The sequence below is a fragment of the Cuculus canorus genome, chromosome 13 (genome assembly GCF_017976375.1).
Source record: "Cuculus canorus isolate bCucCan1 chromosome 13, bCucCan1.pri, whole genome shotgun sequence".
NCBI lineage: Eukaryota > Metazoa > Chordata > Aves > Cuculiformes > Cuculidae > Cuculus > Cuculus canorus.
In genome coordinates, this window is record NC_071413.1 from 13,538,420 (window position 1) to 13,565,988 (window position 27,569).

Sequence of the window (27,569 nt, forward strand, 5' to 3'; positions counted from 1 at the left end):
CCTGAATTTGAAGAGCAGTGAGAACAAAAATACAGCTGATAAAGCTCGAAGTTACCTTTATGTAGCTGTTGATTGCCTTTTCTGAGGGTGTGTAAACTGGCTTTGTCTGTGTTCAATTTGCTTTTGTCTGAAATTCTTCCAACTGTTCTAAAAGGGGTGGGTTTTGCCTTTTCTACATCTTCCGCATAAATAATTTTTAAATCTATCGTGGTATTTCTACAAAACTGATAGGTCTGAAAACCTGTTCTTTTAAGTAGTGCTAAATATTAAAGTGACGTCTTGTTTCTCTAGTGAGTTATTGTGTGCTGCCTTATGGAAGGTCTCTTACGTATTCTCTTTGTCAGACCACCCAAGTAGAGCGATCTAGATAAAAAAGCATTCATTTAGTTCTTAGGTGATATTTTTGTTACTTACTGTATAAGTGCTAAATATGTTACCATCATATATTTTGATTGATTGGATGCAGGGTTTTTCCTGTCAATCTTTCAGATTCTCCAAAGGTTAAAAATGTGACATTATCTACATATACCTTTTGAAACAGATTGATTAGGTGGTTGTACTGTATTTTTAAATTGGTTGAAATTTTACTGTTCTTTAGACAATATTGGATTTGTGGCTATGGGCAATTATTCACTAGTATTAATTACAGTGTTAGAGGTGTAGTAAATTTATGTGTGAGATGAAAAAAGCAATTTATAATGTCAAGTGTGATGTCTGGCTCTTGATAAAATTTCAGCAACAAAATCTTCAAAATGAGTAGAATAGAGGTAATGTAACAAATTTTGTGTGTTGATGAATCCCCAGGGACGTATTGTTCGAGGTACCTACAGATTCCAAGCCATTATCACAACTTTTGAAATGATTCTTGGTGGCTGTCCAGAGCTAAATGCAATCGAATGGCGGTGCGTTATTATTGATGAAGCTCACAGACTGAAGAACAAAAATTGCAAACTCCTGGAAGGACTGAAGTTAATGAATCTTGTGAGTAACTGTATTGCACTTCTGGGATTGGGTTCTGATTAAGTACAGTAAGATATTAAATCAGAAATTTGTTTTAACTGCCCATAAAGACTTCTCAAGAGATCTTTCTCAGGAGATGCCTATTCTTCCCTTCAGATATGTTTTTGATAGCTGATGCTGGCATGTTTTTGATTAAATAAATGTGATGTGTTCTAACAATCAGTAGAATCTATTTCTGATTATACTGTTCTACAGTTTGTTTTGATTATGATGAAGATATTTAAAACTTACTTTCTAATAATTTTTGTGCAGTAATTGATGTTTAGAAACTAGAAAGTATTTCAAATAAGTTACTGAGTAAAAGCAAGCAAGTCATGACACTGCCAAGTAGTAGAGTTTAAAACAGAATTGTTGTCCCGTCCTATAGCTACAGTTTCATTTGATATAGTGCAAGATTTTAAAAAGTAGATTCTATTATGGCTGTTGAAGCTTTGGTGCATTACTACAAGATGCAGTGTGACTTATTTTGCTCTGGGTTTTTGACTTCATTATTATTTTTATACGCTTGTTGCTACATGTTCTCAGGAGGTATCTTGTTTTGTTTTCTGATACATGCTCAGTGTATTATAAGCGTGTGAGTATTACAGGCAGAAGTTGAAACATTCACTTATTTCTTCGTTACAGTTGCAGAAAGACAGAATTTAAATAAAAGCCAGTTGTTCCATTGTTGTTCCTTTATAAATATTTTTATCTGTATTACTTGTGTACTTAGCGACATGCAGAACTGATATTTTCAGGTTATGACACTTAGATTTCACACAAGTTTTTGCAGTTGTGTGCATGCAAGATCATGTGGGTTTTGTTTCGTTACAGGAGCATAAAGTGCTGTTAACGGGTACCCCACTACAGAACACTGTAGAAGAATTATTTAGCCTCCTTCATTTTCTTGAACCATTGCGTTTTCCTGCTGAATCTACATTCATGCAAGAATTTGGAGACCTTAAAACAGAGGAACAGGTATTGCATGTTGAATAAGTTTGTTTTGAGCTTCAGTGCGTAAGAGTGACCTTCCTTGAAGGGAAAACTTTTGGGTTAGATAACTGCAATTGCTCCCTATCTTCTCCAGCTCTCCCCACTTATTACCTCTTGGGGCTTTTGTCATGCACTTTCTCTAAACCGTGCAGGCATTAGAAATCAGTTAAGGGCGATACTTAAGGAATTATTTTTACTTTATTTTGTTGCTTTGTAAATTTGGCAAGCAAATAGTGAGAATAATAAGAAATTAATTTTTCTGGCTTTGTAGGCAGAATGGTTGCAGAAAAGTGCTGAAAAAGGTACTCGTGTTTGGATTTGGAGTTCATAAAAAATACTTTAGTAGTTTGGGGCTAAAAGTAAGGTTATGTCCCATCTGGGAAATATTTTATGTAAGACTGGGAAAAAAACCTAGTGATACGGAATTTAATAATTTTTAATTGAACTATGCTATTACTTTTTCTTGTTCTGACAAACTGTTGTTTCATTTAGGTTCAGAAACTACAAGCTATCCTGAAACCCATGATGCTCAGAAGATTGAAGGAAGATGTAGAAAAAAAGTTGGCTCCAAAGGAGGAAACTATAATTGAAGTAGAGCTAACTAATATTCAGAAGAAGTATTACCGAGCGATTTTGGAGAAAAATTTTGCTTTCTTATCCAAAGGAGCAGGGCAAGCAAATGTGCCCAATCTGGTTAACACCATGATGGAACTCAGAAAGTGTTGTAATCACCCTTATCTCATCAAAGGTAAATATGCGATAAAGGCTGGGGTTTGGATTTTTTTAAAAACACTTATTACTTGTATTTAAAATATATAAGAATTTTTGTTGTAACTCTTGGTTGTTTTCATCAGAGTTTCTGAGGATTGGATTAGGTGGAAGCATTTTTTTCATAGATGTAAGGCAAAGTTGTGAGGCAGTTGTGTATTTGAGGCCTGGAACTTGAACATTGTTTTGTAGGATTTCACAGAAGATTTAGAAGCAATTACCCTCGTGGAAATGTTACATCTCTTTTAGAACAGTACAAAAGAACACTGCTAGAGCTAACTTTTAAAATTAATCCTTCCTGCAAACAAAATAGTCTGTGTCAGTCCTCTTTGGTTTTGTTACTGATTTGTAACTTATTTGAAGTTTTTCACTGCTTGCAAGAAAACATTCTTTAAGCTCTGCTACGTAACTTTAGAAAAGGCCTTCAAAGTACTGTTATTAAGAATTCCATCCAGTTTAAAATACCACATAGACAAAAGGACTTGTGGTATTTCAGTTAGTGTTTTTACACAGCACAAGAATAAGTTGTATTTTGGGTTTTGCAATTTGGTGGCAGAATTTACCTCATTCTAGGTGTGTTTTCTGTGGTGGTCTGTTTTAAAGCTCAGGGCTTTTTTCAAAGTCCATAGAAATAAATGTTCTTGCTAGACTTAGCTTCCATACAGAGTTTTATTCTGTTTCCAGCAGCATCTAATTGGGGAGAGTACAAGCAGTGATGTTGGTAACATAGCCTTGTATATATAGAGACGTATTTGTTTAAATGCACTTATAGATACAGAAATATATTCTTTGATAGGTGCTGAAGAGAAAATCCTTGGAGAGTTTAAAGAAACTTATAGCCCAAGTGCTCCTGACTTCCACCTGCAAGCAATGATCCAGTCTGCTGGTAAATTGGTTCTTATTGATAAACTCCTTCCAAAAATGAAAGCAGGAGGCCACAAGGTCCTTATTTTCTCTCAAATGGTGCGCTGCCTTGATATTTTGGAGGATTATCTTATACATAAAAGGTAAGATACTGCATATTCTGTCTCCTATAGTGTGTTGCTCTCTGTGAGCACCTTTGAACCTTACTGCAGGATTGATGATTACAGCATACCAAACACAGGAGTTTTGTTTTGCTGATGGCTGTGTAACTTTGTTTTCTGTGGTGTGTTATTATTTACTCACCAACAAATGAAAAACTTCAGAGACCAACTAAAGAGAGTTTGTTGAGTGTATCACCTGCCTTCAGTTTGTTGCTTTTTCTGTTAAACATTCTTGTCTGTATGTACAGTTTCTACCTTGTCTGTCAGAAACCAAGTTCAAGCTCAGTGTCACCCATCCAAACCCCAGGAAACATAGAATATGTTCTTTATTTACGTTATGTTCAGCTTGAACCAGACAGGGGCAGTGCAGCTCCCTTCTCCCAACAGAGAATAAAAGTACAAAACGGTAAACAACTGGAGGTTTATTTTTTATGAATGTAAAAATAAAAGTGTGCTTCCTATCTTTCCTATAGTATTAGAGCTTTGAATTTTGCAGCAGAACTGGACTGCCAGCCGAAAGCAGCTTCTTAGGTCAGATTTTGCTGTCACTTACAATAGCACCCTTTGATTATACTGTTGACTCCATAAAAACTAGGAGCTTGTTTAAGCACGTGGCTAAATACAATGCATAAAGCCTTAGCACATAAAACCTGACCTTAAACTTGGTTACAATCAGTAGTTGCTGTATTGGCCTGAAAAACTATAAAAAGATAGTTGTAGTTATTTTTACAGTCCATATACTGGAATGTATGTACTGCTTTAAGTGTAGGTTTATTAGTGAACCACATAGTAATACAGAGTTAGCATCAAAAAATGAAAAAGTGAAAACTTCAAGCCGTTCTGCAGTGGATATTTAAAATTGTCTGTGGATTGTGTTAGTGCCTCTTTTAGTGATAATTTTATTTAACTTGTATGCTTTTGCGGTTTTATTTCAAGATGCTATTAGAACTGAGAGCTCAACAGTGCCATGATGATGTAGCATCTAGACTAGTGTCGTGACTACAGGGAGATTCTTTTGAACTCCATAAAGACTGGAACTTGTTCTATGCTATGTTGGATTGGACATGTTAGAGTGCACACATGATTAGACTTAACGCTTAACAGAATTCATAACTGTAGGAGATGACAACCTGCCAAAATGGATGTGGTCCTGTGGATTATCTCCTGTGCCATTTTATAGCTGATTAGAAGAAAAATGTTTGCAAAGCTTTATGACTGGTAGATGCACATTCAGCACCTTACTCTGTTTACAATGTACAGAAGCATCTGCTCCCTTTTTAAGCATTTCACTTGGTTTCATAGGAGTCTTTGTATTTGTCAAAGGTGTCAGAAATGACAGTTCTGCTTCAGACTTTTAAATCTGCTGGGTTTAGTTCAGAAAGCCTTAGATTCATTGATACCTTGATAGAATGATAGAATCATAGAATCGCTAGGTTGGAAGGGACCCACTGGGTCATCAAGTCCAACCATTCCTAACACTCCTTAAACCATGCCCCTCAGCACCTCGTCCACCCATCCCTTAAACACCTCCAGGGAAGGTGACTCAACCCCCTCCCTGGGCAGCCTGTTCCAGTGCCCAATGACCCTTTCTGTGAAAAATTTTTTCCTGATGTCAACCCTGAACCTCCCCTGGCAGAGCTTGAGGCCATTTCCCCTTGTCCTGTCCTCTGTCACTTGGGAGAAGAGGCCAGCTCCCTCCTCTCCACAACTTCCTTTCAGGTAGTTGTAGAGAGCAATAAGGTCTCCCCTCAGCCTCCTCTTCTCCAGGCTAAACAACCCCAGCTCTCTCAGCCACTCTTCATAAGACTTGTTCTCCAGCCCCTCACCAGCTTTGTTGCTCTTCTCTGGGCATGCTCCAGAACCTCAACATCTTTCTTGTGGTGAGGGGCCCAGAACTGAACACAGTACTCAAGGTGCGGTCTCACCCCTGCTGCGTGCAGAGGGAGAATAACCTCCCTGGACCTGCTGGTCACACCGTTTCTGCTACAAGCCAAGATGCCATTGGCCTTCTTGGCCACCTGGGCACACTGCTGGCTCATGTTCAGTCGCTGTCAACCAACACCCCCAGGTCCTTCTCCTCCAGGCAGCTTTCTAGCCAGACTTCTCCTAGTCTGTAGCACTGCATAGAGTTGTTATGCCCCAAGTGCGGGACCCAGCGTTTGGCCTTGTTAAACCTCATGCCATTGGTCTCAGCCCATCAGTCCAGCCTGTTCAGACCCCTTTGCAGAGCCTCCCTACCCTCCAGCAGATCCACGTTTCCACCCAGCTGATTATCATCTGCAAACTTGGTGAGGGTGCACTCAATGCCTTCATCCAGGTCGTTGATAAAAGACATTGAACAGGGCTGGACTCAGTACTGAGCCCTGAGGAACCCCAATTGTAACTGGCCTCCAGCTGGAGTAAACTCCATTTACCACCACTCTCTGGGCTTGGCCATCCAACCAGTTTTCAACCCAGGAGAGTGTGCGCCTGTCCAGGCCAGAGGCTGACAGTTTCTGAAGCAGAACGCTGTGAGAAACAGTGTCAAAGGCTTTAAAGTCCAAGAAGACTACATCCACAGCCTTTCCCCCGTCCAGTCACTTTGTCATAGAAGGCGATCAGGTTAGTTTGGCAAGATCTGCCTTTCGTGAACCCATGTTGACTGGGCCTGATCACCCGGTTCTTTTGCATGTGCTTCATGATAGCACTCAAGATCACCTGTTCCATGACTTTCCCCAGCACTGAAGTCAGACTGACAGGTCTGTAGTTCCCTGGATCCTCCCTGCAACCCTTCTTGTAGATGGGCACATTAGCCAGGTAATGATAAAGACTGTTAGAAGTGCTGTTGCATCATTTTTGTTCTATTTTCTTAATCGTGACAGAATCAATACACCATTTGTCCAGTGATAGCTCACCAAGTACTGCTTTCTGCTGATTACTTGGTTACCCCTGATGCGTTCAGATAATTTGATATATATAATACTTAAGTACGCTCTCCTGCTTCGGTGACCCTAGGCAGGGATCCAAGAATAGTAACGTGCAAAACTTGTGAGTGTCCACATGGGACTTCAGGTTATGGTATGTTTTAATGCAACTAAGTATTATGGCAGTACACGTTTCTTGGGATGTGTAATCAGGTATTTCATTTAATGGTCAAAGTTCAGGAGAACTGGTCTTAAAAAGCTTCATGTTACAACTTGCTTATGTTTATTAGTACTACAGATATGTAAGTAGTTGTTGTGATGCTTGGGTATGTTACCCACTGATAGGCAAAGTTAGTTTATATCGCTTTTTTCCCCTTTAAAGAATGTGCAAGCAGGAGATCCATTCTAATATCCTATAAATTATGAAAAATTGTGTAATGATTTGGATGTGTGTGTGTCTGTGGTGATTTCCAGATACCTGTATGAACGAATTGATGGGCGCGTACGAGGGAATCTCAGACAAGCTGCCATAGACCGGTTCAGCAAACCAGATTCCGATCGCTTTGTCTTCCTTCTGTGCACCAGAGCTGGTGGTTTGGGCATTAATTTGACTGCAGCAGATACATGCATAATTTTTGATTCTGACTGGAATCCTCAAAATGATCTGCAGGTAACTTCTTTGAGCATAATAGCGAGACCTTGGAAGTCAAGCCTGGTTGGTGTAAATTTTGTCACTTGCAATATTGTCTATTTTGAACGTAGGTAGTTTTTAAAATCTTCAGGGTTATTTTAAGGTATATTTTTAATGGTTTTGGGTGAATGCTTGCTTGTTGGATTGGAGAGGTCATCCGGGTTTGGCTGAGTTCTAACTTTGTCTTTCAGATGGATTATTCTCTAAATGCACAATGCAGGTAAACTGAGTTTATAGAACTTAAGATTTTGATGACAAGATATGGGGAGGTTTTTGCATATGCTGACTAACAGTTTATGGAAATGGAGCTGTTCAGCTAAAATGTAATATATATAAAAGCATTAATATGTATCAAGAAACAGTGAATTAGTCCAATCTAGGAATTGGTTGCTGAAATTGAATCCATTCTCAAATCACAGCTCCTTTACCGTATGGAGTATTTGGAGATGAGATAATTTATGACATAGCATTCCTTTTTATCTGGTATTACTGAAAGAGAAATACCACTTCACAGAATTCAGCAGATGATTCATTTTACTGATTACAGTGATTTTAGAAGACTGTTCTCAATGTGGAAAATGTCTGAAAGCTTCCACTTAAGTAAATGTGAATCGACTTTCTTCAGAGTTCCTGTTTTTGGTTTTCATATTTTACTACAGCAGAAATGATTTCTGAAAAGAATCACACCTCATTTCTAGGTAGTCTAAATTCTTTTTGCTGTTGTCCCTTCCTTCAAAAGGCTCAAGCCCGTTGTCACAGGATTGGTCAGAACAAAGCAGTGAAGGTCTACAGACTGATAACGCGTAACTCCTATGAAAGGGAGATGTTTGACAGAGCAAGTCTGAAGCTGGGACTGGATAAAGCTGTCTTGCAGAGTATGAGTGGAAGAGAAAACAGTGTTGGTGGTGTATGTAGACTTACTTTTTGGAATATCTTTCCTTTTGCTTTTGTAATCATGTGAGAACTGTTTTAAATGATAGCAGCTACCCCTTTTTTCTGTTCTTTTCACTTGCATTGTGTGTTCTGATGTGGACTAACAATGTAGTTGTCATGATTTTAAATGTAGGCTGTTATTCTGATAAACCTTTCACTATTTCTTGCCTCTTAAGGTTCAATGTAGACAATATCAAAGTTAAAATAAGGGGGAAAGTTTCCCTTTGTTTCTTTGTATCTTCTCATATTAATATAATGTTTTACTTTAATATAAGATATTTGTATTTAATATTAGCGGGTGATTTTTTTTAAACTTGTGTTCATCACAGTGTTGAGAATAGCCAAAAAGAAAAGTTGCATATCTGTACTGTAACCACATAACAAATTATTTCAATTGTCAACTAGACTTTTCCATTGTTTTTTAATAATGTAGATTTTAAGTTTATAAATTATAAGGCCCAGTTAGGTTGCGGAAACTTTGGAAAAGGAAAGAGAAATAGAGAAAAGACTCCAGGGGATTTTTGTTTCTAGACTAACACCTATTTTATTTGCTCAGATTCAGCAACTCTCCAAAAAAGAAATAGAAGACTTGCTTCGAAGAGGAGCATATGGTGCCATTATGGATGAAGAAGATGAAGGCTCTAAATTCTGTGAGGAGGACATTGACCAAATTTTGCAGCGTCGTACTAAAACTATCACAATTGAATCGGAAGGAAGAGGCTCCACGTTTGCCAAGGTGCAAAAAGCTGCAAGTTGTTCTTTGACCGTATAGAGATATAAAAATAATTGACTGTTGTAAATCTCATGCTTTTTTAAAGTTATATTTACTTTTCTTTAATGTGGGTGTATGCTAGGTATGTTTTTGGGGTTCTTAAATCTATGTGTTCATATTAACATATGCACGTAGCAAAATCAGATGTGCATGTACAGATAGGAGCATGTTTGGGTAAAGGTAAGTAATAGGTGTGTGCTGCTTGTGAACAGGCTGGGACTTGTGTGAGATATAATGTACTGCAGTAACCAAGACTATTAATGCAGTTCTGTTTATAGATCCATTTGTATTTGGGCATCTTAAAAGCAGGGGAAAATGTATATAAAACAGTAGTAAGATTTAAAATTGTCAGGCTTATTCTAAAGATACCTATATGTAGGATATATTTTTAACCCTGAGCTTATTTGTTAAGAGTTTGAAAAGCAAAATAAGAGAGCTCCTAAAATAGCAGGGCATGGAGAATATACATATGTACATGAGGGGGGCTGAGAATGTATGATCTTCTGAGTAATAGTCTACAATACAATTGGACCGACACTTGCAAAATTTTGGAGAGTGAGAGAAAACCTGTAATGTCACAGCATCTGAAAACCTATGCTGGAAAATTGGATGAACAAAAAGTAAGTTTCAACTCTTTAATGTCCAAAGCATGTGCAAATATGAATCTGAACAAATACACATTTAAGTAATTTAAAAAATGCATGAATAATCAAACAGTAAAACTGAGCTTAGAACACAGGTACTTCAAGAATGCAGTTATGAGAATTGGAAAAAAAAAAGAATGTAAGACTATAAATGTGTATTATTTATAAATATATATTTAGTTAGGCTGTCTTAAATCTTGCTGATTGTGGCTTAAATAAGAAATAGGCTTCTAAAGAAAAGATAGGAAAACAATTAGGGAACATCATCACCACTGTCTTTCTATCAGAAGAGTTAGAAATTTTTCCATGTATTTACTCTTATTCCAAAAGCAGCGTGTCAGGGGTTTTGAAATGCCTTCTGAAATTAAGCTTGTTCCATGCTCTCAGGCTTTGATTGTTGGTGGTTTAAACACTCCTTTGAAATTTCCCTCAAGCAAGTACTCTTGCACGAGATGAAATCCCCAGATGCTGATAAGCGTCTTCAAAAGATTCTATTTTCTTCCATTGAAGTAATTCAGATTTGGACTTGGAAGCAGAAGAATCTTCCTACTTACTGTTGTTCTCTCCTGATGCTGCATAGAAGTTTGTTTTTTTTTTGATATATTATTGATCAGATTTTAGAAAATTGAGAAGAACTTTTTGAGTTGCTTTTCAAAAGCCATAACAGCTCCTTGGTATGTTTGGTGAAAAAAAGTTGCATGGTCTTCATGGCACTGAGGCATTCAAACTGCTAACTTTAGATGTATTATGTTGGTAAGATTTAATTTTATTTATTACAGGCTAGTTTTGTTGCATCTGGAAACAGGACAGATATTTCACTAGATGATCCCAACTTCTGGCAGAAATGGGCCAAAAAAGCAGAAATAGATATAGATGCTATCAGTGGTAGAGTAAGTACTTCTCTTTTTTTAATGGATGTTTTTTTAAGTCTCTGCTTGCTGTTGTATTCTGAAATAGCAGGTGTAGGATTGCTGGGTTTTTTTTGATTAATATTTCAATAAGTAAGACTTCCTGCGCTGGTCAGTTTGTGCGTGGGTTATCAATGTGGTGGTACCTTCAGTATTTACTAGCTCCTTGCTGTGTGCAAACAGTTTGAAAGTTGATTTTTGTCAAAGATCAGGAGATGGTTGAAAGTGTGTAATTGTTCTGATTGCCCCATTTCGCTGTCTGTAAATCCTGGGCTGGAATCTGCAAATGAGCTGACTATGAATTTTATATATTTTATAATACTGCAAGTTGTATCCTGTACTTGAAGATGTTCCCGTGTAGTCAGTTCTGAAAAAGTTTCATTGTCCCTTTTTACTCACAGGGTCTGCAGTGTAGTCTGTAAGTATTCAGCTCAGAGGAGGTATTTAGTGTTTTTTATAACTAATGTACTGGCATCATGGTGTGAAACCTGGATTTTGTTGCCTTAAATACCACAAAGGTTTTAGTTACGCTGTGGGTATTCACTGTGGTGTCTTTACATAATACGTATAAATGACTTCAGATAGAAACTGTTGTTTCTGAAGTAAAGCCACTTACATAAGAAGAACTTATCAGTTGTTGCACTAATAAGGTTTGTTTGCAATTTTGCAGAACAGCCTGGTTATTGATACCCCAAGAATTAGGAAACAAACACGGCCCTTTAGTGCTACAAAAGATGAGCTGGCAGAGTTGTCTGAAGTGGAGAGCGAAGGTGATGATAAACCCAAACTCCGCAGGCCTTGTGACCGTTCCAATGGATATGGAAGAACAGAGTGCTTTCGGGTGGAAAAAAACTTACTGGTCTATGGGTATTGTATACATCCTTTTTTATTCTAGGGCGTTTAAAAAAAACAGTATTTTTTGTTGTACTAAATTGTCTTTATTGAATAACTTTCAGTTACATTGGCAATAACCTCGTGCATGTGTTTATAGGATTTAGTTAGACTATGAATTTATCATGCAGTCTGTTTTAAGTCTTTCTGATAACTTGCAATTGAAGAAACATTAGAGAGGTCAAAACCTTTCTTCAAAGGAGATTATACCTTTAGTGTGGGCACTACAGTAGTTGCTCTAAAAATTGTTACAGTAAGTAGTCCAGGCAGGCTCAAAACTCTGTAAATAAATACCTGATATAAAGACTTGGTAGGTGACTTGATGCTTATACTTGCGCGTCTTGCATTTCCATGATGTGCAAATAGGAACTGAAAATATAACCAGTTATTTTAAACATACTTAAATAAGATATGTTGATTTTGAATTAAAATCTTAGATCTTCTCTCACCCACCTTAAAAGATAAATGACTGTTCACTTATCAGTGTGGGTTCCCATTAGTCTTGTGTCTTGGAAACCCCAAATGATCATCCATTGTGTTTTTGTAAACAGGAAAGTTTAACAGTAACCTAAACTGAAGGAGTAAAGCTAAGTATTTTACGGAGAAATTCCCTTTTCTAACAGAAATGTACAGGCTACCCAAGTGTTTCAATTGCAAGTGCTGATTTGTGTTTCACTTTGGACTAGGTGGGGTCGATGGAGAGAAATTTTGTCACACGGGCGCTTCAAGAGACAGCTAAATGAGCAAGACGTGGAGATAATTTGCAGAGCTCTACTAGCCTATTGTCTTGTTCACTACAGAGGGGATGAGAAAATAAAAAGTTTTATATGGGATCTCATTACCCCCACAGAGGATGGGCAAACACGAGAGTTACAGAATCACCTTGGTAAGGACTTAAATGTTTCTGCTGTGAAATAACTTCCTATGCGTATGCCTGCGGTACTAGGATAAACACAGCTAGAAATTCTCTCTGGATATGTCCTGTTTGAAATAAATGGTGTTCATTCCACATATGCAGTTCAGTTCATGGGAAAAGAAGTGTCATTTGTGCTTTGCTTTGTATTTGATGGCTTACCCAAACGGATTGCCATATTCTATGTAAGCTTTCTTTTCCTTTCAAAACATAAGAACTGGTTCTGTTTAACAGTAGGTGACAACACACTCCTCTCTTTTCCCTCCTGTCCTGCTTTGTCTTTAGCTGGTGAAACGCACTACAGAGATGCTCAAAGAGATAAAAGAGAAAAAGACACTCATATCCCGAGGCTGTGATGCTACTGTTTATATTTTTCTGCACTGCAGGTCACAGTACTGGTGTAGGATATAAGTAACTTAAGAACTATAAGCATCATGGGGATCTATGCTTACCTGTTGCTGTATTATATTTTGAATTACACAGGCTTATCGGCCCCTGTGCCTAGAGGAAGAAAAGGAAAAAAAGTCAAGACCCAAGCTAGCACTTTTGATATACACAAAGCAGAATGGCTTCGAAAGTATAATCCAGAACATCTGTTACAAGATGAAGGATACAAAAAGCACATAAAACACCATTGCAATAAGTAAGCAGTAGCTGAAGTATGACTGTCTTTCAATTTTAATGTGAAGATTCTTTTTTCTTCTAATTCTTCATTGTCTTACAAGACTTCAGAATAGTTAATGTCGCTATGGAGAAACTAGTTTTAATGTCATCAGCTTGATTAGAATAAGTAAGTTGCAGTGTATTAGGAGGTGAACCTAATATTTCACGTGCAAAATAATTCTTTGATCATTTTTAAAGAAACTCTGCGTAGAAACACAGAGATCTTGAGATCGCTGTGTCTGCGTGTCAGCGTGTCTGAGGAACGCTGTAGCAGCCAGAACTGAAAGCAGTAAAGTAGTTGACCCTTGATATTGTGCTGTTTACCTGGACTGTTTTCTGAGCTTCTGAGAAGCGGAGGTTACTAGCTTGTTCCAAGCTCATTCATAGCTATGATCAAGCTTGTTTTAGCCAAGCCATTTTTTCTGTAGCAAAATTTGTCATACTCTGCTTGAGAACTTCACACAGCTGTAGTTGAGAATGGAGATAAAGCATGGAGAAAGCCATTGGGGTCATGCAGCAAATTCAAAGTAATAAGGCATGAAAACGTGATCTGAAAGATGTTCGTTGTTAGCCCACTCAAATCTTTCTAAGGAAATATTTGACGTAAGAAAAGAGAGAGCGGTTTCTTTTTATCAGTATTTTATGAATCAAGTGAGGAGTTGTTCTGCTGCCTTTTGTCTTTTTCTAGAATTTGAAATAATTTTTACAGTGAAATGATATGTAGAAGAGGTTGCAGTAAAAAGTGTTTGGTGACCTGAATTGGAAGTTATCTCCTCTTGTACCCGAAGGAAGAACTTTTTAGGAAAATGACTTGAAATCTTTTTGCTGGGGGGGGGGGGAAAAAGTAACAAAAAACGCACAATAACAACCAGAACTCTTGCAAGCTTTTAGAGTACTAATACCTGTATTTCTTTTTTGTTTGTTTGCTTAGGGTCTTGCTTCGAGTACGAATGCTGTATTATTTAAAACAAGAAGTCATCGGTAATGAATTCCAAAAGGTGTTTGACGGAATTGATGCCAGGTGAACTATAGAGACGTTTTTTCCTGTTGATTTTAAATGTAAACCGTCAAAAGAAAACACAGAAATCTTCCTAGACTAAATAAGAGAATGTTAAAACCAAATATTTGCATCCTTAGGCTGTGAGAAAAATGTGATTTTAGTTTGTTTCCTAAACACTTTATATCCACTTGACATGCTGAAATCTTGATTCCTATTTATGATTGTAGCTATTAGAAATCTAATTGTTAAAGTCAAATAGACTGAATAAGTCAGTGAAAGATGAAAAGTATTTACTTTGCATTCTAACTGGTACGGTTTCCTTTTGATTACGTGATACATATTTCATTAACTATTTTTTAAAAACTTAAGTATTTCCATTTGGAAATCATTGAACTCACTGCTGCGAGGGCTTGTGGTGGATAAAAGGTTTTAATTTGATTTATAAAGCCGTTGCATACATTTGCGGAAGAAGTGTCCATTCCATGTTATTAAATACAAAAGCAGATAAACTGCTAGGAATTAGCGGAGTTTAGTGAGAGAGGAAGAATTTTGTAGGCTGTTTCTGCTTTCATATTCTTTCTGTGTTACTGGTTTCTGTCAAATACGAAATTCCAAGCTGTCTGGGTGTCTTGTATTGCTGTTTTTAGGGACTAACGGAATGCACAGGTGAGAAATTTTATGGTTCTGTTTCTCTGGTTATCAAAATCATTCTTAATGCTCAATTAACATTCTAAAATTTGGCTTATGGAACTGTTGGTAGGGTAACCGTCCACTTGTTAACTTGCTCTTAAATGCCAAAGTGATTAAGAGATGAAATATTTCAATCCTAAGAAGCTTTACAACCTTGAGAATAGCCTCTTAATTTGTTGCCGGTTGAGTATGGTATGTGTGTGTTTGAAGAGAGAAGATGAAAAATACCACTAAGTGCAAATGTACAAGGTGAAATTAAAGATGCATTCTTCCTCTGAATGTTATTGATGGTGTGCTGTTGGTGCTTCTCCTTAGTGAAATTGATGTTTGGGTCCCTGAGCCTGATCACTCTGAAGTGCCTGCCGAGTGGTGGGATGCAGATGCAGATAAATCCCTGTTAATTGGAGTTTTTAAACATGGTAAGTAATACAGGGGACTGTGTATGTCCTTGCCCACCCTACAGTCAATTCTTTTGTAGCTTACTCGGAATGTTGAATTTGTACCGCTTCTTTTTTAACTTTATAGGCTATGAAAAATACAACACTATCAGAGCAGACCCAGCACTGTGCTTCTTGGAGAGGGTTGGCAAGCCAGATGAAAAAGCAGTTGCTGCTGAACAGAGAGCAAATGATTATATTGATGGGTAGGAACACTTAAAAGTGGGTGTGATTTTTTGGGGGGGTCCTACAATAAAAAAGACAGTTTATATATTTTGCTTTTTTGTTGTCTTAACTGTTCTTACACTAGTTTGATGTCACTATTGTGAAGAATACTACTTTGATTTTACTCCCACAGAGTGGAAAGCAGAGTTAGGAACAGTGTGACAAAACCGTTGAAGTTTTGGGATTTCATAGGTAAAAGAAAGAGGCAGCAACTTGTTACAAGGACTGTACTTTGTGTTGCTATATCAGAAATGTTACTTAGACACTGAAGTGCAAAAACCTTTAGAGGCTGAATACTGCAGACCTGTTTAACTTTACTTCAGGTCAGTCAACTTCATGTATTAGTCTTGTGTAGCTAATCAGTGACCCCAGCAGATCAATTTGAGTGTCACTGCTGAAAGGGAGACCTGCTTTTATTCATTGCTTCATCAGTGGGCTTAGCAGCTGTGGTCATAAAGAACAACTTTAAATGAGATACTGAATTGGATGGGTGCAGGATTCAAACCAAAGCAGCTCCTCATTTCAAATCAAAAATAAATACAGCATAGCTAACAAATTTTAAATGAGTTGTGCTTAATTGAAAGAATGTACGGTATTTTAAAATTGTATTAAGATGGGTTCTCCTGTGTTGAAATTTTAACAGGGATGTGGAAGACCCAGAATACAAACCAGCACCAGCAATGTTTAAAGATGACATCGAGGTATAGTAGGCACCTATCAATAGCTCCTCTTAAAACACTTAGAATGTAACACTTCCACTTTTTTGTTGAGCAAATTATTGTGTTGTTCTGTATTTCTCTGAATTGATATTCCATGTGTGTCTACAATTTGGAGGAGGGGAGTGGGCACAAATTGTTGTATAGTTCTGTTGTATGCCTCGTTAGCCACCAAAATATACATTACTCTTGTTCTTTGTCATATTCATGAATAGGCTGCAAGGTGTAAGTTAAACCTAAATCCCTGGAGAAGGACACTTTTTTAAGTTTGCTTTTCTTTTTTGTTTTTCTACAGGATGATGTTTCATCCCCAGGTGATCTAGTGATAGCAGATGGAGGTAAATATATAAAACTTGAAAATCTGAGCCTGATTTTGAATTGTTTAATTCCCCTAACCCTTAGCTAAAATGTATTTAGATTGTCTAGTATAGAACCATAGGCACCAGCAATGATTAGGTTCTTTATTTTTCCTGTGACGTTGTTTTAATACAGATGGTCAAATGATGGAAGGAGACAAAATCTATTGGCCCACTCAGTCTGCCTTGACAACACGTCTTCGACGCCTAATAACAGCTTATCAACGAACAAGTAAAAACAGGCAGGCCCAGCAAATCCAGCCAACATTCCCAATACAAAGTAACATGATGCAGCCGCCATATGAAGAAGCTGCTCTAAATCCAAAGATGGCTGCCAAGATTGAAAGACAGCAAAGGTATGTGCCACATGGAAATATACACTTTTAATACATAGTTCTATAAAAAACAAAGGAATTTTGTATTGAAATCTATATTAAAAAGTTACTTTATATTGAAGAAAGAGTAATTGGTGGCTGTGTGAGAAAGTGAACACAATTGCAGAATTCCCTGTTTATTTTTCCTGCTGATCAAGGTGGACAAGAAGAGAAGAAGCTGACTTTTACAGAGTTGTGTCTACGTTTGGAGTGGTGTTTGATCCTGAAAGGGGACGATTTGATTGGACCAAATTTAGAGCAATGGCTAGGCTGCATAAGAAAACTGATGACAGCTTAGAGAAGTACTTGTATGCGTTTATGTCAATGTGCCGGAGAGTCTGTCGTCTCCCCTCAAAGGAAGGTGGGTGTATATATTTTTACTTTTTGTTTTATCTTTAATTTCTGTTGCCAGTGCTTGTCTTGAAAAGATGTTCCTAGATAAAAATGGGGGAAGGGAATAAGGAAACGAGTAAAATTTATAGCTTATAATGGGGAGACATATATTAACTGATTAAAGGCATCTACATCTAGTACTGAGTTGAAGTGGGGGTTTTTTTTGCCAGATTCTCATCTTTGTTTTGTTTTAACACAGAACTTGTAGATCCAAACATTTTTATCCAACCAATCACAGAGGAGCGTGCTTCTCGGACTTTGTATCGCATTGAACTCCTAAGGAAAGTGCGAGAACAGGCTCTTAGGCACCCACAGTTGTTTGAACGACTGAAACTATGCCAGCCAAACCCAGACTTGCCTGTCTGGTGGGAATGTGGGACTCATGACAGGGATTTACTTATTGGAGCTGCTAAACATGGAGTCAGCAGGACAGATTATCATATTCTTCGTGATCCTGAACTCTCGTTTATGTCTGCCCAGAGGAACTATAATCAAAATAAAGTGGCACTCTCAAGGACTTCTACTCCACTCTTGCATCAGTACCAGATGGCATTATCTGCTTCTCCTCTCACACCTCAGTCAAGATTGTCAGATGCTAAAGTGAATGCGTTTGAGGACACAAAAGCTAAAAATGAAAATCTGAAAGAGGACCCTCAGTCTTCTGAAGAGGAATCTATGTCTACAGAGGAGACACAGACGATAATGAAATCTGAACCTATGAGTCCAAAAAATGGCACACCAATACAAAATACAGACCACAAACCTAGCGTGAAGACTGAAACAGACAGGCGCATGGTGGCAGCAAGGACAGAGCCTTTAACTCCAAATCCAGCTTCCAAAAAACAGCGAGTCAGCAAAAGGGGATCTGACTCTAGCTCTGACTCAGACTCTGACTCAGATAGATCATCCTGTTCTTCCAGGTCATCGTCTTCATCCTCTTCGTCTTCCTCATCTTGTTCACACTCTCGATCAGGCTCTAGCTCTTCATCATCTTCATCTTGTTCTTCGGCATCCTCATCATCCTCGTCGTCATCTTCATCATCGTCGTCGTCGTCGTCATCATCATCTGAAGAAAGCGATAGTGATGAAGAAGAGGCACAAAAACGTGGTATGTCTGTAGTCCTTTTCCTGCCATATAACTCTTAAGAAGTTTATAATTAATGGAAAAATGTCTTAAAAAAGGATATTAAATACCATGGAAGTAAGCTTAAGTATATATGTGGTTAATCCTTGAAGTAAGTTGGAAGAATTTCAAAGATACAGCATTTTCTTTGCTTTGTGTCTGTACCTTCGATGAGGTAGTTGAGATTTGTTGACTGATTCCCTAAGCAAGCTTACTGTGCAGGTGCTTTACATGTGGGAGGAAAGCTGAATGCCTCATGTTTTCTGGACATGTATTTGCTACTACTGTTCCTTTTTCTTCTTAAATACAGAGATTCTTTTCGTTGCCCTGTTTGTTCTTTTCCACCCTTACTCACTTGTCTTTGTGGCTTCCTTATTGTGCTTTCATGAAAACTGCAAGCTTTCTTCTCTCCAAGATATAGAGTAATGTAAACTGCTTTTTCTTATAAACTAAAGGTGGCCAAGCAGTGCAGTTGGACTGAACATTTTCTATCATTTAAAGATAAGCACCTGCTTGGAAAAGACTGAGGTGATTTATGGAGCATAGGATCAAATGACACAGAGGCACTTTTGAAATCTTCAAAATAGAAGCAAAATCCTCTGATCAGTGAAGCGATTTAAAATTTTTAATAATCCAACCAACTGTTATCTAATCATCCCTTATTTTGATACTCTAATGTGTCCTCTACTCTTGACACATTGAAACTGAGAATGTGAAGAGATGTCTCCACTGTGTGATAACAAATAGAGAATGGAAGAGGATGAAGTTAGGCAGTGAGATTACAGCATAAATAAATAAGCTATTGCTTTCCAGTATCTCAGGGAAGAAGGCACTGTGTTAATCAGATGGATCTTATTGTCTATGGAAATGACAAATAAGTAAAATGCCACTTAAAATGTGGTGGAAGGACGTTTTGAGAGGAAACAAAATGTATTCAAACATTAAAACAGTGGGTAAAAAGGGAGTGTTTATATGACATAAATATTTAGATCTAGGTGGTGGATACTGTAACGTGCTGCAAGTCCAAATACTAGTCTTGCTTTCTGCCAGCTCAATCTGTTTAGGCAAGAAATTGTGCCATCCTTAGATCGCAGAATGTTGTAAAACAGTCAGACTTTATTTCTTTTTGTGGCTATTTTGCTGTAAGCAGGTCTTAAAGAGATTCATAGATGTTGGAAAATTCTCTTAACTTCATCTGCACTTTTCATATTAAGTCCAAGTTTTGTTTATCAGGCTGTGCAATGATCATGGACCTTTGGTGTACATCTGAAACGTCTTTTAAGGGAGAATAAATTGCATCAGATGATTTATTGGTACTGTTAAGGACAAATTTGAGTTCTGTAGAATTGTCCCTCAAGACTCGTTGTGCTGTTATGATACAGTATTTACCTTTTTAGGTAGCACAGTTTTTCTAAAGTTTCAGACTGATCCCCAATGTCATAGTGAAATTTTTGATGTTGTCTTGGTGAAGTCAATAGGAAGGAATGAGGACAGAACTGTAAGAAGGTCAGAGGACACACAGGAAAAATACTGGGCACAAGTTCTCTGTGATGAAAATCTTAAAAAATAAATGATGTAAACACGTGTTCAGGACAGCGGACATCCAACGTTCCAGACAGTAAATGAAATGGGGTGGTTTTTAAAGTAGTATTCCAGTAGATTTATTGTGTTCTAGTGATAGAAATCTTTTATTTCAATTTAATTCTATATTTCATTGCTCGCTTGCTTACAAAGGAAATAATGTTATAATAAACTCTGAGTCATGTCTGTTTTCAAATAGCAAAAGGTTTGATGTGTTAAGGTCTTGAAATGTTAATAGAAATATGTGTGGCGTTCCCATGCCTAGAAAAGGATCTGTAGTCATCCCAGAAAAATTAACAGATGAATTCTTCAGTTTAACTTCATGTTTGGAATTTCTCTGGATGTTGTTTTGTGTGATTTGTTCATCTGAACCTCTTAGAGCATTTAACTTCTTTATGATATCAAGTGATTGATAGTACTGGTTTTATTTAGCAGAAGGAACCCCACATATAAAAGCATACGATGAAGAGAGTGTAGCCTCTCTGAGTACAACACAAGATGAGACGCAAGACAGTTTCCAGATGAACAATGGGACACCAAACTCCAGTTATCTCCTACAAGGTGGATACATGTTGGCTGCATCCTACTGGCCAAAGGCAAGTGTATAATATTACTTTGAAAACCAAAGTTGTTTGGGAAGGTGGGCTGTGACATCAGCATTCAATTCAATGTGTTAAAACCATACTGCTGAGTTTTGGGAAGATCTTGAGGAAGAAAACCCGGAATTTTTCATGGTAAATTAGTAAAATTATGATGAAGTGTTTTATACATCAGTTCTGTAGCTGTATCTGTATAAAAGATGACGTTCACATAAGAAGCAAAGCTTTAAAGGAAGCATATTTAATGTGAGGTGATTTATCAGGTATTGGGTTGATCATAAGACCATGAGAGGAATTGTTTAGAGTACCTGAAAAGAATGTTAAAAATGAAACAGAGCAAGGAATCAGTTAAGCTAAATGTTAGAAATACTCTCTCAATAGTAGTAGGACTCTCTGCTACATTGTGAAACCCTGAGTCATGTTGAAGTGTAGACTGGTGGAAGCACTGGTGCCATACAACTTTGATGTTAAATTTTAACTCTATGATTTCATATGTGAGTTAGTGAAACTGGTGAAGTTCTAAAGTATACTTTGAAAAGACAATCATACCAAGTGATAGGAAATTCTTGTTTGTTACAAATACTGAGTATTTCTAAACTCTTCAGTCTTACTGGAATTCCTGTGGCTGGCATAGCTTGAAAGACTGTAGCACAGTTTCTTAAACCTTTATTAACTGCCTTGCTAGGAGGAAGCAAAAATTGTGAATTGCTGGGATGCCATTTCACTATATAAACTTTAACCGGTATATATTTTTGCATAGGTTTCTTTCATTACATATAAGGAAAATGAGTCTGACTTGGACATTTCCTGGGTCTGAAAAATGCCCTTGCTTTTACATTCAGCGTTAACACTTAGAGGTTTCGTGTGTCACCTTTTCTTATTTTAAGCATAGCAAAGCCCACATGGTGTTAACATTTGACAGATTTTTTGATGTTTACATTTTTCATGATGCTTACATAGTTCTAAACAAATTTTAGCATTTTTAATATGTTGCTAGGCATATGCTATTAAAAAAAAATACACTGGCTTTTTTAATAAAAACCTATCATTTCAAAATCTTCTGTGAAACAGGTATGAGTTACAAATCAGCTTGAAAATTCAGAGCCAGATCACAAGCTTGTAATGAAGGAAGAGTGACAAGGTCAGTTGAGGAAAGTCTGGGAAGGAAGGCAATGCAGCAGACTAAAGGGTGATAAACCAGGGAAAATAGATGCTGAACTTCAGGAGTAATAAGTTGTTGCTGTGTTTGCTCCTGGAGGGTGCATTTAAATCTCAGCACTACTTCTCATAATCTCTTAATGTTCATTTTGAGAAGGGAAGCATAACCTTCATGTCATAGGTGCTTGGCAGATGATGAAAAAAAATGTGTACAAAAGCAGACTTGTTTTAATTATAGGGGAGGGTCTTGAACTTGGCAAAAAGTGTTTGCTTGCAGAACAGGCCATTTTAATGTTACATTTTTTATTTGACAAATAACTGCTCTGAAATTATCAGAAAACGTAGTGTGTGGAATCAAAGCTGTGTTTGGTGTTTAAAGAATGTGCATGAAGAATATTATGGTTTCAAAAGATAAAATGAGATGTGAGTTGAAGTCTGTAGACTTAGTTTTATAGGTGCTGTTTGCCAGGTACATTATGGTGCAGCTCACAGGTTCAGACCCTGCTACCTATGACTCAAAGCCAGACCTACAAATACTACTTGGGTAGTTACAATACCTTTCCTTTAAACATCAGTGAGATAAGGGGTTTCCAGCAATTTGGCAGGCCCCAGGCCTGTATAGATGACAGAGACTGCATATTTGTTTACACATGATGAAATTAAGCACAGAGGTGGCTTTCACAAATCTTTATAGGGGGTTGTTACAAATTCAGGAACTTAAAATTCTTTTAACCTCAAGTCCAGTGATTAGAAGTGTCGTAATTTCTCTTCTTTTAAGAATTAGAAGGTAATACATAAATATAATGCGGATAATGTTGGTAAGCATTACTCTTATGAAAATATTCTCTCTTTTTTAGGATCGAGTTATGATTAACCGACTTGACAGTATTTGTCAAACAGTGTTGAAAGGTAAATGGCCTTCAGCAAGAAGGAGCTATGATAGCAATACGGTGGCATCCTTCTACACAACCAAACTTCTGGATAGCCCCGGTGCAGCTGCAGATTACAGTGAGCCCAGCGCACCAACACCCCCTCTTGCAGGTGTTAAAGAAGAATACGATCAGTCACCGCAGATGTCAAAGGTGAAGAAGCATGTACGAGAAAAGGAGTTTACAGTGAAAATCAATGACGTATGTTTATTTTTATTGCCCTAGGACCTGATTGCGATTGCGGTGTGCGGCATGCTTTACCTGCAAGTGGCTGCCTGCTCTCACTCTCACTTCCTTCACACACTTGTTTGTGGGTATTTGGGTCTGCTGCTTCTGGGCATTGAGTGTTTTGGTTTGGGGTTTGGTTTTTGGGGGTGTTGGATTTTTTTTATTTGCCTAAGCCACTGGAAGGAATCATTGTTATTTTTCTTAGAATTGAAGTTTGTCACTCTGGTGCTTCCTCAGGCAACCCGTTTTATGCTGTTTCTAAGAAATCTGATTACTGAAAAAGAGATTTCTGTTGTTTGGCATTTTTTAAACATTGCAGCATGTCCTGCCCAGAAAGCACTTTGTTTCATGGCCTTTTAGAGGATTGTGGGTAAATTTCCAAGTTCAAATGCAGGCTAGAAGCTTCAAATGTTTTTCTTGTCTGTAATTTGAGACCTGTTTCTAGCACGTTAAAAAGTATGAAAATTTTCTCTTGTAATTGGGCACAGCATTTCTCTAGGACTGGAGCAGGGAGGTAGACAGCTGCTCGGTGTCTATATTTTTGAGTTAAGATAGCAGAAAATTTAAAAGTTGTATTCATCAATTAAATACCCTGAAGTTTCAGTTCAGTTTTGGTTTTTATGTGGAGGAGAGGCAAGACCATTTTAAGGTCTAATACAATGGTTTCATTCTTCCTTGACTCTTCTGTAGTAACTGTGTGTGAGAGTCCTCATTATGAAATAGTCATTTCTGTTTTGGAAGAGACTCTTCTAACACTGGCATTTATTTAACAGGAAGGTGGTTTGAAATTGACTTTTCAGAAGCAGGGACTGTCTCAGAAAAGGCCATTTGAAAGCGATGAAGGTGCATTGGGGCAGCAGCAATACCTGGCTCGGCTACGTGAACTCCAGAATGCTTCAGAAACCAGCCTTGTCAACTTCCCCAAATCACTTCCTGAATCAGGTACATAAAATGTCTGAGGGCACAAGGGTTAGTATTAAATCTTCTCTTCTGGGTTCTTCTGTTGATGTCCATATGTAGGCAGTGGAGGGAGATGTTTGTCGTGCTCTTTGTTCTAAATGCCAGTCTGGGGGAGTTCTCCCCAGTGTAACAGGAATACTGGGCACCTGAGTTGAGGCATGAGGTTGGACCATACAAATACTCTCTCACAGTGTCACTGTAATGTTCTTTTATTAGAAGGATGCCATCATACCAAAACACCCCCACACGAAGATTTTAATAATTAGAAAATGCATCACTGTACACTGACAGTAATCCCTTCATATCAGATCTTTTTGTGCCTTGTTTGTATGTAAAGATGAAGCGTCTAGAACCAATTTTTGGCTCACAGCTTGTTTTTGTAAAAAATAACAGTAGGTGTATACTGACAAATAAAAATGAGACTAAAGTAAGTAGTTAAAAATAAAATTTAAATATTTTAAGTTTTCAGAATTGAGTGCTTGATTTAGGCTAGCTTCTGATTAAATTACAGCGATTCATTGAGATTGCATATGTGGATGAGAACATTTCGTACTTTCTTGTTCTTTTGTGACTTTTTTTTCCTAGTTCTCAATGTTTATTTAGGGATGTTTGCCTCTCTGCGTGTGTGATGTCAGCAGTTTTTAACAGCTCTCCTCCCTGTACAGATCTGTTTGGAGGGGGTAGAGGGCAGTAATAGGAAACGTCTGTAGTAGAGTGGCTTTTCAGAGACTGATATTAATAATAGTGTTTTAAACAGTCATAAAACAATAGGCAGTTTCTGTTAGGTAAAACATGTAGACATTATAGGTACTTGCAGTATTTAAAGTAATTTTATTTATTTTTTTTTTATTCAGACATGTTCCTTGTTATAAATAGCTTGAGCGTTTGACACTAATTTTATTGCATCGTTAATAGGTACTTCCAGTCACTTAACAGCCAGTGCCAATGGAGTCATAGTTGACAGTCAGCCTGCAGTCAAAAAGAGAAGAGGAAGAAGGAAGAATGTGGAGGGAGTTGATGTCCTTTTTATAAACAGAAATAAACAGCCTAATCATGTAAGTAAACTTGATTTTGTATCTAACAGTAAGATCCAAATTACTGTTAATCCCTTTACTGACCATAACCAGCTGTCAACATAGAACAAAAGCTGCTAAGTTGATGATTTTTTTTTCCTGAAATTTATTGATGACAGTTTTGTCTACACAAAGGAGAGCTGATAGAGTTTTACTAAATATTAGATATATACAATATTGATAACTTTTTAAGGTAAGTTGAATTCTAGTTTTAATGAACTGTAATTAACAGTATATTATTAAAAACTTGATATTTGACCTAGCAACACTTTATGGCATCCTTTCCAGTAACATCTGTTACAAGATCTGATTGTACAGTGGCTTAAACTGAGCGAGACGTCTGTGGCACAGAGAGTCTCACTGAGTCCTCGAGTGTGTGCATAATCATCTGCAGAACTGTGGCCTTCATTTCATTGTATAGGAAATAATTATGATGGTTTGTTTTCTATGGAGAACTTAGTCAAGTGTTTTGATTTTTTTCAGGTTAATCCAGGTATTAATTCCTGTCAAGTTGCTGCAGGAATAAACCCAGCACTCACTTACACGCAGTCCCAAGGCATGCTTGATGCGGAGAGTCCAGTTCCTGTTATTAACCTGAAAGATGGAACAAGGCTTGCAGGTGATGATGCCCCCAAAAGAAAAGATTTAGAAAGGTGGCTTAAAGAACATCCTGGATATGTCGAAGATTCAGGAGCTTGTATTCCTGTAAGTATTCCTTTCAGCTCTGTTTTAGCTATATATTAAAACATATCTCATAAAATACGACTCCGAATACATTTTATCTTACATGGAATTAGTCCTTCCTTTGTTGCTCTGCATTGTTTAGGAAAAAGAAAATGTCTGTTTCATTTTATGTAATAGAAGCTCTGCAAGCCTTCCTTTAGTCTTACAAATGTAATTGCCAAGAAAAGCGATGCTAAACAAAGACATTTGATCTTTGTCTGATTTCACCCAGGACTCAGAAAATTATCCTAGATAAGAAAAATTCATGTTACTATGATAGTGATGATGGAGGCTGAAAATATGTAACAGCATATTAGTGATGTGCCAAGAGGATTAAAGACATTGCTGTGAGATATATCAGTGCTGGGGCAGTGATGTCTATGTGGATAGGATGTGCATACTGGGTATCTCCGAATTGGAAATTTGTTCATGTTGAACTGAATGGAAGAAAATCACATTATGATGTCTGAAATAATAACCATAGTTATCCATAAAGATGTTGTAGTACAAAACAGTAACAACCTTCCTGACAGTAAGACCACTGTTGAACACTAAAGGGTTATTAAAACAAAGCAATGGGCAGAGACATTGGAAAGAGGATATAGTGCTGTTCACTGGGCCTCATATGTTTGTGATTAGTTAAATAAGTATTGTTAATAAAATATTTCTGAAATCAAAGATGATTTCAAATTAATGCCTGCCTCAAGAGACTGCAGAGGTATCTTTCCATTTCTAAACCAGTTATATCAGAAAGATAATTGGCTTTTTAATTCCTTTGTAACAGAGGATGCAGCTACATGATGGGAGGCCCAAACAAAAAAGACATCGTTGTCGAAACCCTAATAAACTGGATGTTAATAGTTTGACTGGTGAAGAACGTGTTCAGCTTATAAACAGAAGAAACGCAAGAAAGGTATTTGTAATACTGTTCCCATTCTGATGCCCCCACAAATGAAAAGTTACCTGAAACGAAGAACTGTGTGCTTCATTAGCCAAAATACTGTGCATAAATGAAAGGTTTTCTTTTTTAAGAGCGAAAAAGTCAATGACAATCTTTTTCAGTTTTGCGAAATAAACAGAGCCTCCTAACAGGAATATTTTTAGAAGTTGACTGAGATGATAGAATAGGACTGATTCAGTGGGTAAAGGAAAAGCTTAACGGGATTGTACTTATAACCTTCTTGGTAATACTTAGACCGTTGTTCTCTATTCATATGGTTGCTTTTCTGTTCATTGCATGTCTAAATAAACTCTGTTGAACATTAGTAGAAATGTCAAATATGTAGTGGCAGAGTGCGAGCTCAATAGATGAGTTTGACTTTAGTAGATTTAGAACAAAACAAGAGTATCTCACACACCACCAGAATCAATTAAAAACTGTATCATATTCACTGATAATTTAAAGTGAGACTTTATTTCTGTTGTTTTATGCAAAAGGCAAAAATGAAACAGTGTCAGGTAGCGTATATTGTCTTTTTCCTGTCAAATGAAACCTATATCCTGACGTGTATCTTCTGCTTCTTAGGTGGGGGGTGCATTTGCTCCCCCTCTGAAGGATTTGTGCAGGTTCTTGAAAGAAAACCCAGAGTATGGAGTGGCTCCTGAATGGGGAGAAGTTGTAAAACAGTCTGTGAGTATTTGCAGAGTAAGATAACCATGACATGAAATGTACCTTAGAAACAAACAAGGCAAATGGGGTGGGGAAAAGTCATGCCAAAAGGCGTGCTTTTCATTTCTGGTATTGTATTAAATATGGGATGTCAGTCAATGTTAACTTTTTTTTTCTGCCAGCTCAGTTCCCTAGGCCGGTTTGCTGGCACAGCTGTGAGTAGGAGGAAGGGAGGGACAGTGGCTGGCAACCCCAAATTAGAGATTTGGGTGAAGGAGCTATAATACTGTGA

General features: G+C 37.5%; 1 protein-coding gene across 9 annotated transcripts in view; it reads left to right on the forward strand.

Moving 5' to 3' along the window:
- The window catches only part of CHD9 (chromodomain helicase DNA binding protein 9), a 93,016-nt gene that overhangs the window by 61,484 nt on the left and 3,963 nt on the right, over nucleotides 1–27,569 (forward strand). For 6 of the 9 annotated variants that reach the window (XM_054078557.1, XM_054078558.1, XM_054078559.1 and 3 more), the window contains 26 exons: nucleotides 805–981; nucleotides 1,834–1,977; nucleotides 2,485–2,740; nucleotides 3,557–3,767; nucleotides 7,163–7,358; nucleotides 8,119–8,286; nucleotides 8,869–9,048; nucleotides 10,508–10,618; nucleotides 11,307–11,503; nucleotides 12,214–12,413; nucleotides 12,924–13,083; nucleotides 14,035–14,124; nucleotides 15,109–15,212; nucleotides 15,319–15,436; nucleotides 16,099–16,156; nucleotides 16,467–16,509; nucleotides 16,664–16,883; nucleotides 17,060–17,262; nucleotides 17,494–18,402; nucleotides 20,431–20,594; nucleotides 22,613–22,885; nucleotides 23,686–23,854; nucleotides 24,788–24,927; nucleotides 25,429–25,650; nucleotides 26,453–26,581; nucleotides 27,194–27,298. In XM_054078557.1, coding sequence (XP_053934532.1) covers nucleotides 805–981; nucleotides 1,834–1,977; nucleotides 2,485–2,740; nucleotides 3,557–3,767; nucleotides 7,163–7,358; nucleotides 8,119–8,286; nucleotides 8,869–9,048; nucleotides 10,508–10,618; nucleotides 11,307–11,503; nucleotides 12,214–12,413; nucleotides 12,924–13,083; nucleotides 14,035–14,124; nucleotides 15,109–15,212; nucleotides 15,319–15,436; nucleotides 16,099–16,156; nucleotides 16,467–16,509; nucleotides 16,664–16,883; nucleotides 17,060–17,262; nucleotides 17,494–18,402; nucleotides 20,431–20,594; nucleotides 22,613–22,885; nucleotides 23,686–23,854; nucleotides 24,788–24,927; nucleotides 25,429–25,650; nucleotides 26,453–26,581; nucleotides 27,194–27,298 — 4,947 coding nt within the window. Of the gene's footprint in view, nucleotides 1–804; nucleotides 982–1,833; nucleotides 1,978–2,484; nucleotides 2,741–3,556; nucleotides 3,768–7,162; nucleotides 7,359–8,118; nucleotides 8,287–8,868; nucleotides 9,049–10,507; nucleotides 10,619–11,306; nucleotides 11,504–12,213; nucleotides 12,414–12,923; nucleotides 13,084–14,034; nucleotides 14,125–15,108; nucleotides 15,213–15,318; nucleotides 15,437–16,098; nucleotides 16,157–16,466; nucleotides 16,510–16,663; nucleotides 16,884–17,059; nucleotides 17,263–17,493; nucleotides 18,403–20,430; nucleotides 20,595–22,612; nucleotides 22,886–22,909; nucleotides 22,995–23,685; nucleotides 23,855–24,787; nucleotides 24,928–25,428; nucleotides 25,651–26,452; nucleotides 26,582–27,193; nucleotides 27,299–27,569 lie in introns of those variants that run through there. The other 3 variants (XM_054078562.1, XM_054078561.1, XR_008452009.1) reach the window with 3 other exon arrangements.